Source organism: Euprymna scolopes, chromosome 12, assembly GCF_053919585.1.
Source record: "Euprymna scolopes isolate OS-2025 chromosome 12, ASM5391958v1, whole genome shotgun sequence".
NCBI classification, from domain to species: domain Eukaryota; kingdom Metazoa; phylum Mollusca; class Cephalopoda; order Sepiida; family Sepiolidae; genus Euprymna; species Euprymna scolopes.
The window spans coordinates 147526853-147540146 of NC_136493.1; the positions used below are offsets into that span (position 1 = coordinate 147526853).

Here is a 13294-nt window from a genome sequence, read left to right on the forward strand (position 1 = left end):
ACACACACACACACACACACACACACACACACGAGTGCGATAAAAGTGAAACTCCTAATGAAGAAAACAAACAAAAAAGTTCAGGAAGTCTAATAAATGTTTTCCTAGTCGAAGCAATAAGTAAAAAAAATGGAGAAAGAAGAGCGAAAAAAAAGGAAAAGCTAAAACTGTAAAGATGAAACGAAGAAAAATAAAAGACTAGCCGTAGAGAAAGTGATACGCATAGGTGGAGAGAGAGAGAGAGAGAGAGAGAGAGAGAGAGAGAGGGAGGGGGGGGCTAAAAAGCGAGCGCTTTAAAGTGGAAGGAGTTGCCCGAGGAAGTGTAGTAAGAGGAAATTTCATAGACGTAGTGGCAAAGTAGAGGGCGGAGGGTAGCGGTTGTATATAAAACGAGCACTGTACTTTGACCCGACGAAACGCACTATGCTGTGGAAAAGTTCCGATTTCGCTTTTACCAGCGGAGGAGAGTCCAGAATGTGCTTCTCCTGTTGGCAGCACCACCCTCGATATAAATAAGGGTGGGGCTGTTGCTTTGGATAACCAGGAGTGTATTATTATTATTAAAAAAAAAAAAAAAAAATGACTACAAAGTATCCTTTAATAAAAGAGAGAATAAAAAGAAACTTAATGCTAAGGAGAAAAAAAAGTGAAACGTTATGGACTAGGGAAGACATTGAACCGTGCAATATAAACCCTCCAACAACAGGACTATTATTCAAGAAAAGAAGAGAGAAAAAAAAAATTTAATACTATGAACGGCTAATCTGAACTTTAAGCCAACACCTGATTGATACGTAAAAAAACTCCAGAGTAAATCAACAAACCAAAAACTGTATTATTAAAGTACCTGATCGTCCTAACTTCCTGCATACAACAAATATTTTCCGTGTTCTTAAAGGAGGAAACGAAATTGGTGTTTTGGAGTGAAAAAAATAAACAAACAAAAACAAAGGAGCAAAAAAAAAAAAAAAAAAAATCTTCAGTAATTAACGGTATATTTATTCTACTTTTTCTTTCGTTTTTCAATTGAAACAAACACACACACAGTCTCTCACACACACACACACACACACTTTATTACCTCGGGTCCAATATCTGTTTGGACATAAAAAGGGGGTCTATACTTTTCCTGTCTACTCTGTGTGAAAAAAAAAAAAATCCTTATTTCATCATCGGTTTTATTTTAATCCAGTACCTTAAAATATATGCATTTCACGTTAAAATTGTTTTAACTTAAATCCAATTGAAATTTTAAAAAAATAAAATTTGCGAAGCATATTTTTCCTCTAAACTTAAATTTGAATAAAAATTACAGTAATTAAACAATAACCTTAAAACTTTTACTTTTAAATTTAATTACAAAACTTTCAAGAATCCAAACCTTCATTATCTACTAAAATCAAATATTTGAAAACTAAAGTGAATGTCCTCGGCCATTCATCACGCAGACACAACAAGGCACGTTCTATTTCATTCACTCATAACTAGAGCTCTTCATATTTTCATAATGTACCCAAACTCTTGTGTTTGTTTCTGTAAAGAGGGTGGCTGAACAATATTTCTATAACCGTAAGGATGATGATAATCACACACTCCATCAAATTCAGTCATTAAAAAAGTGAGGAAGTGGGGTTGCCCTCCCACCAAAAAAGACATGTTGTCTAAGCACACATGCACTCAAGCAAGTCGACAATCTGTCCTGATTGAGAACGAATCCATATACTAAGTTTATACGGAAACAAATCCCCAAAAGATTCTGTCTAATAAATAACGCATTTCAGTTACTTATGTCTCTAGCCATCCCACCATTTTTCTGTTTGTCTTAATTTTAATGCGGATTATTTATATTTAAATCTTAAACTTCTACACTTGCACGAATTCGTAAACGTGCTTTTGTCACTTGATATTTTTTATATAGATTTGTTTCGATTCATTGATTAGAGACAAAAAAATGATGATGGAATGGGGGGGGGGGCTTTTTTATAGATAATAATGGAGATCATTGCAGTCAGAATCTTTTTTGAATGATTTTTTTTTTTCGATCGTGTTTAATAGAACATTCCCCTCCCCAAATATAAAGTTTAACATTAAAAAGGAAATTATAAATTTAACATTGTTTACACCTACATCTCTTTAGTCTTAAGTGCTTTTCGGGATGTTCCTTAAATCTTAAACTTTTCTCTCTCCCCCCCCCCCCACGTTTCCCTCTAAACTTAAATCTTCTACCACTACTACTGTCTTTCTAACGACGATTACTAAGCCTTCTTTCTGTCCATATCTGCTACTGGTTTCAATAGTTGCATCTATTATAATAAGTCCTACTTCATCCGCCGGAGTTGTTGGGAGGCTGAACAAATCGACGGTCCCAGCAGCAAGTGCGCCAATTCAACTAATTTATAAAGATTGAACACGTTAACTTCTGATTTCAATATTTAGTGGCTCGAGTTCTCTGCACTTCGGATTTTAATTCCTTCCCATTTTTGTCCATAAAGCCGACCTGTATGTTGTGTTGGAAAATATTGCTGTTATGCGAAATTTTAAGTTTCTATATTCTTGTAGCCGAATACAACCCATCTAAAAGGCTAACACTATGGCAAGGCCTGCTACTAAGCTATAGCCCGAAAAATGAAAAATCCTAGTTTGTGATAGTTTTCATATTTAGAATTAATAATTTCAAATCGTAAATATATATATATGTATAAACTTTTCACGATATTTCTACTAAAAAAAAAATAGCAAAGTTTTTGTAAATGAAATAAATATTACTAATTGTTATTGCTGGTGCAACTACCCTTTTTCTTTCTAAGGCGTGGGTGGTCACTAGTTTAGCTCGGGGATTATTAAATATATTTTGCATTGCATTAGGAGTTTTATTTTTAACTGAGTTAGTGAGTTACTGAGTTCTATTTTTCTTCTGAGTTATAACCAAGCAAAATATTTCATTGCATTATTTAAAATAAGTAAATAAAAATAAACCTTGCATGCATGCCGATTCCTAAAGATACATTACAAAAAGTCTGCATTTTACTAATTGAGTTAAAATTAAGTGAAATTAAAACTAATTGTTAAAGAGCAAAACAAAAAACAATTTTAACCAAGCATGAGTTAACCTCCCTTAGCAAAAATAAACACAGAAAATACAGATTTACCAAGACTTAAAGTGCGTGCAAACTCTTGATAACTACTACAACTACTATGGCGTAGAAGAGAGAAAAATAAAAACGCACAAATAAAAAGGGGAAATAAAAAAAAAAAAATAAAAACACAACCCCCTCCCCCAAACTCTGACCACATCAGCAATTGATGACAAAGATTCTCTATTTCTTTCTCCTTCTATTACACACACAGAGGATGGCTGGCTATGTCGATCCTCCTTTCCATGCCCTAATAGTACAAACGATGTATTCAAGTGGCTAGCCAACCGTCCATCTTCTGTTTATATATGTACGGTCGCCGAGTAAATCTACTTACTATCAGTTTTTATTTTTTATTTTTTTTATCCCATCTTATAAATCCATAGTATTTAATTCTCATCACCCTCTTTTTATTCCGAGGAGAGCTCCTCTTCTCTTACTCTCTCTATTCAATCGTTAAATTCGTCTTCCTGAACTATTTTCTTCGTTGATTCCAGCGAACAACTGCTCGAATATCCGATAAAAGTAACGATTACAAGAAAGGGGGGAGAGACGACCGTGTACAAGAATGTGGACTCTACACAAAGCGAGTTGACTGCGGTCTGTCTAGTTCGTTATTTAAGCACATGTCTGTCTTTACTGTTTTAGCCTTCTTTAAGGCAAACAAGAGGCGACTAAAACCACAACAAAATTACCAGCGCTACAACGGTAACAATATTTATTTAACCCAAATGTCCTCCCTTTATTTGGCTTGACCTCCGTCTAAAACCTTACAAACAAAACGCAGTCCATATCGATGAAAAGTAAAGCGCTTATTCATGGTGACTGGATATAGTGCAACTCGTTTGCTCGTTAATCTTTCGATTATAGCATATACACTTTATATTTAAACGCGTGTATACAATCATAAGTTTTATCATTCCAGACCTTATTAAAGATTATATTTATTTCGTGGCTTCTTTTCCTCATAAAAAAAAAAAAATGGATCATTCCACTTCAAAAGCCAATCGGCACCACTTCTGCAAGCCTCCTAGCAACACTAACCAAAGTACCAAACATTCAAAGCCAAGAAAATGCTATTCTACGAAATTGACTTTTCTGAATCTGGTTCCTCGAAAAGCTTGTGCGCGATCGGTGTGTTTTTCCTCGCCGTCCTTCTATCGTTGGCTTGTTGTCACTTTCTTCCTGTTGAACTGCTTTGTACCGTCCGGTCGACAAACTGTCGCCTCAGCTGAGGTTGTACGGACATGCGACTCTATCGAAATACCGACTTGCAAAGGACAAGGTTATAACGTGACTGGGATGCCGAATCTGGCCGGCAACGACATGCAGCGAGACGCGCAACTACAATTAAATACATTCAACCCGCTGATTCAGTATGGCTGTAGCTCACAGCTGACATTCTTCCTGTGTTCTGTATTTGTACCAATGTGCACAGACAAAGTGCAGGATCCTATTGGCCCCTGTCGTCCGATGTGTGAAAACGTAAAGCGAAAATGCCAACCAGTATTACAAGAATTTGGTTTTAGTTGGCCTGACATCCTCAACTGCACAAAATTCCCTCCGCGAAACAATCAAGATCACATGTGCATGGATGGTCCTGGTGAGAAGGAAGACGATAACAGTGATGTGGGACAAACCTATGAAGGGAGCCGGTCAGGGATCGGCAAGACGAAAAATCCAGATGTTCGTGGCTGGCAACATGGCAAACCACCTTACCCAACCCTGCATCGAGCAGGCACCTGTTCACATATGCGGCATCCCGAAAACTATGTGTATGTCAACCGCACGGAACGATGTGCTCTGCGCTGCGGACGCCATGAGGCGTTCAGTTACAACGACAAAGAGTTTTCGGACGTTTGGATGGCCATCTGGTCGATTCTCTGCTTCTCTTCAACACTTTTCACTGTTTTGACTTTTCTGATAGACTCTCAGCGGATCCGCTATCCCGAACAGCCAATCATCTTTTTGGCAATGTGCTATAATATTTACAGCATTGCCTACATTGTCCGCTTGGTTGCTGGTCGCCAGAACATTTCTTGTGATGTCCACCGTGAAATGCGCCGGGAATATTCCATCCTTATACAAGAGGGCCTTGAAAACACTGACTGTGCCATTGTTTTTCTTTTGCTCTATTTCTTTGGCACTGCCAGCGCTTTGTGGTGGGTTATACTGACGCTCACTTGGTTTTTTACAGCTGGTCTTAAGTGGAGTCACGAGGCCCTTCAAGTGCATAGCTCTTACTTCCATTTAACTGCCTGGGCTATTCCGGCCATCAAAACTATTATCATTCTTATAATGCGGGATGTTGACGCCGATGAGCTAAGCGGGATATGTTTTGTCGGGAACCAAAGTGATAAATCCCTTATTGGTTTCGTCATTGGACCACACGTATTTTACCTTTTGGTTGGCACCACGTTCTTGGTCGCGGGTTTTATCGCAATATTTGGGATTAAACACCAGGCTCATGGAGGAGCCAAAACGGACAAATTAGAGGCATTTATGGTACGAATCGGTGTTTTTTCTGTTTTGTACACTCTGCCTGCCACCTGTGTTATTGCCTGCCTCTTCTATGAGTACACCAACAGAAAAGACTGGTACTCGGCTGGCTCGACGTCAAAGCCAAGCATAGAGATCTTCATGTTGAAGATCTTCATGAATCTTATCGTTGGAATTACCTGTGGAGTGTGGATTTGGTCGTCAAAGACAATCAATTCTTGGCGGAAGTTTGTGGGACGATTCTGTTGCAAGCGCAACGAAAGGAAGTCGATTGCGTATACTTTACCGAGCCAACAATACCGCATCATCACAAAACCAACCCGGACAATTCGGATTGAAAAAACGAAACGCAGCAAAAGTGGCAGCGAAACTGTTGTCTGAATAGTCTCGTCTGCAGCGATTTTTTTTTGTCTCCTTTGCTTTAAATCTTTCAGGGTAAATTCTCTCGACCGTGATCGATAGATATAAAGGTTTTTTTTTTTTTTATATGGGATTTATGTTCTACAATATATATCGATCATTTCAGTTATTGGTATTTATGCAGAATATGGACTTTGTTTGTTCTACTATTCTGTACTTTCATCTAACAGAAGGAAATTTTGCAGTCAAAACAACAAAACGAAAAGTGTTAAAAAAAATGAAAAATAAATATATTACAAAAAAATGTTACCAAAGGCAAGATAATGTACTTATCAACCTATCTGGATGATTTTTTTATGTTTGAACTCGATTCAGTTATTAAATAAAATACTTATAGAAACTCGCTCAACAAATGTCACTTATCAAATGTGTGAAAGTCTAATGCTCTATCAGTATTTAAATTTTAAATTTTTTGAGCGATTATCGAGACTCTCCAGATAAGTTTAATGTCAGCTATTTTTTTTTTTCTTGCTCTAATCAATCCCCCGATATTACTTTGGTTTCAAATTAAACGCTTTTAAATAAATTAAAACACAAAAATGTATCCAGGTAGGTAGAATAGTAACTTATCTTGCCTTTGGTAACATTTATTTGTTATATATATTTTACAACTTTTCGATTTATTGTTTTAACTCTAAAATGGCCGGTGCTAATGCAGAGAGTGATTTGCGCTATTTTTTAAATCGTATTTCCAAGTTTAATTAAAGTTTTATGTTTTTTTTATTCAATTGTAAGGTAAAAGTACAGAATAGGTACAAAACACCCTCCCCATGTTATTTCAGCACGGATCACTCTCTGCATGAGTAACAAATGCCCGACAAAAGATCAAGTAAAATGAAATTTAACTTTAAAATACAATCTAAAAAAAAATATAAAAAATAGTACAGTCTGTATCCTGCATATGTACCATTTATTTCTACGAAATATTCCTTATTCATCCTGAAAATGTTATATTGCAAATAGGAATTTATGCATATATTTGCATCAAGCATATTTGTATTCGCATATCATATTCAGATACTGCAAAAAAAAAAAAAAAAAAAAAGATATAGACATAATTATGCTATGTAGCCGGGTAAATTTTAGAGATCGCGGCCATGGAAGAACACAAAAAAAAAAATGTTAAATCTGGCATTAATAAGACATAATTTCCATTAAAACTACGGGGTTCGTATTACTATACACATAGATTCCGTACACCCTACATCAGTATATGTAGAGATATTGAAACAGATACAATGCATATTAGTGTCTGTTTTGCTATACACACGGATTCGAAAAAGTTGTCAAAAAACAAATATATAACAAATGTTATCAAACGCAAGATAAGTTAATTTTCTACCTAGCTGGATAATTTTTAGCGTTTTTATTTAATGTAACATTATTGGGCTCCAAAAATAGTGTTTACCGATGTATTGGAAAATTTTAAATGGCTCCAGACCCTGAACACGGTAAGTTTGGGAAAATGAGTTAAAAATAAAAAAAAACTATACAAAATAGTTAGAAATTCGCTCAATATATGTTACCGTGATATAGGCTGACATATATTCGGTGGGTTTCTAATAGTATTTTGTATAGTTTTTTTTTTTATTGTTTACTCATTTTCCCAAACTTACTGTGTTCAACAGTCCGGCGCCATTTTAAATTTTCCAATACATCGGTAAACACTGTTTTTCGAGCTGAATAAACATGTTACATTAAATAAAAACACAAATTATTCACTTAAGTAGACAAGTAACTTATTTTGCCGTTGATAACTTTTCTTTGTTATATATTTTTTTGTTTTGTTTTTTGGCAACTTTTTCGAACCTGCGTATAGTAAAACAAACCTAAAAATCCATTAAGTATTATGCATTTAAAATTGAAAAACTGCCTACGTTATGTGAAAAGCATATATGGAATATCCACCGACCATGTCGTGTTTATGTAAAAAAAAACCCTCCAAGTTTAACTGTAAATGATTCATCAATTAATGTTTATATAAATTAATGTTTATATAAATTAATGTTTATATAAATTAATGTTTAACGAAAACGTTATAAAACTACTTTTAATGCCTAAACTGATTTTTCTCATGTTCTTTCATGGCCGCGATTTATAGATTACAAGTAGCCATTAAAATCTGAGCTAAATATCTTTATTAAATGCTAGTTTTGAAAGCCAACTTCCACACGAAGATTCTTACAAAAGGACTGACATGCAATCGTTCGAAGGATTCTTTCTTGTGGTATCGTCGGCTTCAATGAGAAAAAACAAAACAAAACAAAAAATAAAAAACGAAACAAAACAAGTGATACCTGGTCCTTAATAGCCGCATGTCTTCGAAATCTACAATTGTCTGGTTAGAAATGAAGTATTGAATACCGGTCGTCTTTTTGGTGAATGTTTTAAGCTGAAACTTGTAAGGTCTAATCTTTTTTTTATTCTTGCGTCTTATTTCTTATCCTAAACAAAACGAGTAAGTGTGGTGGTCATGCGTGACAATCCATCGTGATGTATGACCCCCCCCCCACCACCACCATGTTAACCAATTAATATAGTCTACATCGTATGAACAAGCATGGTGTAATCTTTTACTAGGAAAACCCCAAACAATTTGAAAATTAAAATAAGCTATTCAACTTGAGAATGTTTGCAAAGAAATCGAATATTTCTAGCTTTCCGAAGTGGGAAATTAGCTGTCATAAATACGCATGCGCAATTCTAGTTTCTTGATAATGATATTGGACATCTATTTCCAACACTATCTTATGTATTTAAACGGCTTACAGTTAAAAAAAAATATTTATGCTGTTGCTTGCGCGAAACAAGCGATTTTAATCCGTAGGGTTTAATAATAATAATAATAATAATAATAATAAATTGAAAAATCCTGTAAAAGTCTCATTTTACTTTGTGATATTTGTTTATATTCAGTCCCGCGGACTAAATTAGTAATATCGCTTGCTATAAAAATAGCATAAGCAGCAAAAACGGCTTAATATACTATATATATATATATATATATATATATATATATATATATATATATATACCGAAAATTGGTGAAAAAAAATTGATAAATTACAATATTTGTTAATCCTCTGAAGAGTCTCTTTGAGAAATTCTGTGTTAAATTTTTTTCTTATTTTTAAAATTTTTGATGGATTGATAAATATTGTAATTTATTCAATTTTTATTTTTATCAAATTATTTTTTAATTGCTCAATCTAGTATATTGAGTTTACTCTTATTTTAATAGGTTTTAATGGAAATATAATACGTTGTAATTTCAACTACACACACATTGAGACTTATGTTACCGTGCTTTTTTTTAATTACATTTTCACCCCAAACAAGGCACATTGCCACTTTGGTGTAGGGGGCTACTATCAGGGGCAGCAACTACTGGGGCACTATGTTGGGATTTGGACAGCAAGATGTCGGTTCACGTTACACTTGAACTTCTGCATGTCAGTACAGTTGGAGAAGCAGGGACCTGGAATGGAATTCCAGAGTCTAGCGCCCGGTTCTGGGGAAGAAACTACTGGAGTAGAAAGATCTTTTACATCTAGGGATCTCTACTGTGTGGGAGTGGGATTTAGCTGCCTGTCGAGGGTGTCTACGTCGTGAGGGCACAAGTGTCTGCAGTTCGTCAGAGCATTCACCATTAAAATACTTGTAGAACAGGCAGAGGGATGCAACGTTTCGTCGATGGGACAGAGGCTGAAGCTTAGATGCCAGTTCAGACTTCAGGGCCTATCAGATTGGCGACTCTTTTGAACATTGTCTAAGAGCGAGAGACTAGTAGCAGATGCACCAGCCCAAATGTGACAGCAATACATGGGTGAATGGTGGCCTTATAGAGGTACAGGATACTTTCAGGTGTCAGTAGTTTTCTAGCACGGTAGAGAGAGCCTACCTTCTTCGCAGCGGCCCTGGCAGTGTTTTCAATGTAATTGTTCCAACTCATGTTTCCTGTGAACGTTAGGCCAAGCTGAAATATTAACGTTATTTTGAAAGCTATTCTTAACATGAGGGTATTTTGTAATTTGATTTTAAATTGGAAACTTGAATTTAACTTAAATACTATTTTCAAAATAGCACGGTAACATAAGTGCATAAGTATCTCTAATTTATTTATTCAGACTGCTATTCTCATCTGGGTTATTATATTCTCAACTTTTCGGCCAGTGTAACCTCCGACCTTCTCCAGATGCATTTTTTTTTAACTCTAGGAGGTATACGGAATGTCGAACTGAACTACTCTGCATTTAATCCATGGGGAGAGCTATGATCTAGCGGTGTTAATTTTTATTATTCCTAGTTATTATCGCCTGTGGCAAGCATTGAACTTTCAACCCCCAAGATCGCAGGTTACCTAGGTCGAAATTTGGTGAATGTAATCAAAAGGGGAATCAGTTGGAAAATTTAGAATAGTAAAATTATCCCCCAAAATTCTGTAACTTCTAGATTATCAATAATAAATTGTACTTTGTTGTAGTTTAATTGAATTATCGATTATCAGGAAAGTCACAATTCTGTTCAAACGGTTTGAAACATTTAAATAAACGGTTTGAAAACATTAAAATTCTTTGAAATGTTATTCAAATGTTTCAGGACGTTTGAATAGAACCGTAACACGACTGATGATCAGTAATACCGTGGTCCTTCAGTCAAGAGTAAAGCTAAGTATAATCATTTATTGATCTAGCTCTATCTAAAAGGATGTTGAGCCCTTTGTTTATCTAAAATCCAATACCTTCATTGCGGTTTCCTTCTGATTTTGAGGGTTTTTTTTCTCTTACATGCAAAGAAAAAAAATCTCTTAAAATTGGTAGAACCGAACTGAGACAGATCTCGAACAAATAAAGGGCTCAATGTCCTTTTGGGTAGAGCTATATCAAAGTGCATTTTATTATTGATATATATAATACAGTTGAACTTTTCCCTTTAATCCGTACAACTTTATTTTACTGCGTTTTTTATAACCAACAAAAATTACAAAAATTCCTACTTTCAAAAGCGCTTAATAAAAACTTCAATATTTGTATTGAAGCGGTTAGCTCCCAAAATGGCTGCTGAATTTTATCTGTTAGTTTTGTTTGACTTTGCAAGTGATGATGTGGCAAATTAATCCACCGTATTGTTTGATTTTTGAAAATGTTCTCTCAAATATTAATTTGCCACCCGGACTTAGGGTTAGTGGTAGGGAGTGTTTTATTTCAAACGGTGTTTATTAATGATTTCTAAATGTATTACAAACTATATGTAATGGCGCATCGATCATAGAACGAATTGTCTTTCCTACAACGATGCTAGAATTAAATTTTAATTTCCAAAATGAAATTAAAAAAAAAAAAAATCAGCAAAAATCTGAACAAATTAGTTCGGTTGATTTATTTGCTTTTGTCACTAGTTGAAAAAAATCAAACAAACAAAACTTGTTGATTTTTTTTTTTAGGGGGGGGGGGCGACTAATCGCTTAAACCATAAGTCATTTTAGTTTTTAGTCATACTTTTAGTTATACATTTTTTCTTCAGAAAAAGTTTCTGTACTTGTGCAGTTTATGAACCGTGCTGAAATAACGTTATTTAGAAAGCAAGTTTTAATTTGGTAGTAATTATTCTGTACTTTTCACGTAACAATTTAAGAAAAAAACCAAACCGTAAACATTCAATTTAACTTAAAAAAACAGGTCTGTAAACTGCACAAGTACCATAGTAGCTAAGTACTATTTATGAAATATTACTTTCAATAACAATCTTTTAGTGTGTGGGTGTTTCTATTTCGGTATGGAAGTATTAAAGAAAATCTTTTCTTTTTATAAAAAACAAAAACCAAAAAACAGTGACATAAAACCATGCGGAACCAGACACAAACCAAAATCGTCATTTTTATTTATTTTCTATTTTTATTTAAAAGGATTCACAAAAAAAAAAATGTATCTCGCCCGAGAAAACACTTCTTTCCATCAACAGTTCAAAAATGAAAAAAAAAAAACAAACTATATACGAATATTTCACGATTTAACATAAAAAAAAAAAACTATTCAAATCCAAATAAGGGTAAACTTGAAGAAAAAGGCAAACTAAAAAAAACAACTAAAAACACATACATACACAAAGAAAACACACAAAAACCCCCCATAAAAATTACGTTAATGCGTAAAATAAAGAATAGACTACCATTGACTTGTGGATTTTCTGCTTCAAATTTTCTTATTTAAACGTGAACAATATTTGCTTCCTGCAAAAAAAAAACAAAAAAAAAAACAGCCATTTCATTCTACGTGTCTTTTAGCTAAGTTTAAAAATGTAAAAAAAAAAACAAAAAAAAACACTCTGCCATTTACAGAGGAGATCGATAATGAACGAGAAAAAAATCAATCGAAACTTGAATTGCAATTGAATGAAACAGACACAGACAACTCTAATCAAACAATCCCACCAATGACAGCGCATAAATCTCTCGTTCTTTCTCGCTCTCACACAAGACAAAAAGCTTGAAACAAGTTGTAATTTATATAAAAATATTAAAAAAAACAAAAAAAACGGTACAAAATTGTAAATATATGTATAAAAAATTTATTTCGTTATAAGTTTTTATGTTGCTTTTATTCTCCTGTTTCCATTTTAATGCAACTTTTTATTTTCTCCTATCCTGATTGCAAACTGTGAATATATAATGTTTATATACTCACCGCCCACCGGTCATCACTTACCAAAACCAAATGCCGGTTGAGGATAAGGGCTCATGAGTTTATTCAGAGGATTAGTAACGATCGTTGAAACTGGGTAGAGTTTAATTATTTAGGAGGAGGGTTCAACAAGAATTTGATTCTAAGCTAACTAAAACAGTTGTTTTCAAGTCTGATGTTAACAAGCAGTTATGATACACGATTAACCAGACTTCAAGTTATTAAACTGTCTCACGGAGGTTTCTCTCCACAAAATTCATTCAAAAATGGCAATGCTACATTTTAACAACGATAGGTAGATATGTTTCAGTTTGAACAAACATTGATACAATATCGTGCATTACTGCCGTCTATGCAATGGAAATGTCACAAATTCTTACAAGAATACACCTGTGGAATTTTCTCGGGTCCCTCTATTCTATAGATTAATGCTCTTGTACTTTCGTTTTGTGCCATCGATAATACAGAGGCATTACCATGAATTACAACAGCCAGTATCACAGAACGACTGTGCTTTATATTGCTCTGTTTTCATAAATATATATTTTGGCGATTAGTCAA

General features: G+C 34.4%; 1 protein-coding gene across 1 annotated transcript; it reads left to right on the top strand.

Annotated features, from left to right (window-relative positions):
• The first annotated feature begins 345 nt into the window (after positions 1 to 345).
• On the top strand, positions 346 to 12634 carry LOC145291534 (frizzled-4-like). Its single transcript, XM_080137530.1, has one exon. It carries the CDS (start codon positions 4116 to 4118, stop codon positions 6012 to 6014), a length of 1899 nt encoding a protein of 632 aa, XP_079993656.1. The 5' UTR covers positions 346 to 4115; the 3' UTR covers positions 6015 to 12634.
• The last annotated feature ends 660 nt before the right edge of the window (positions 12635 to 13294 follow it).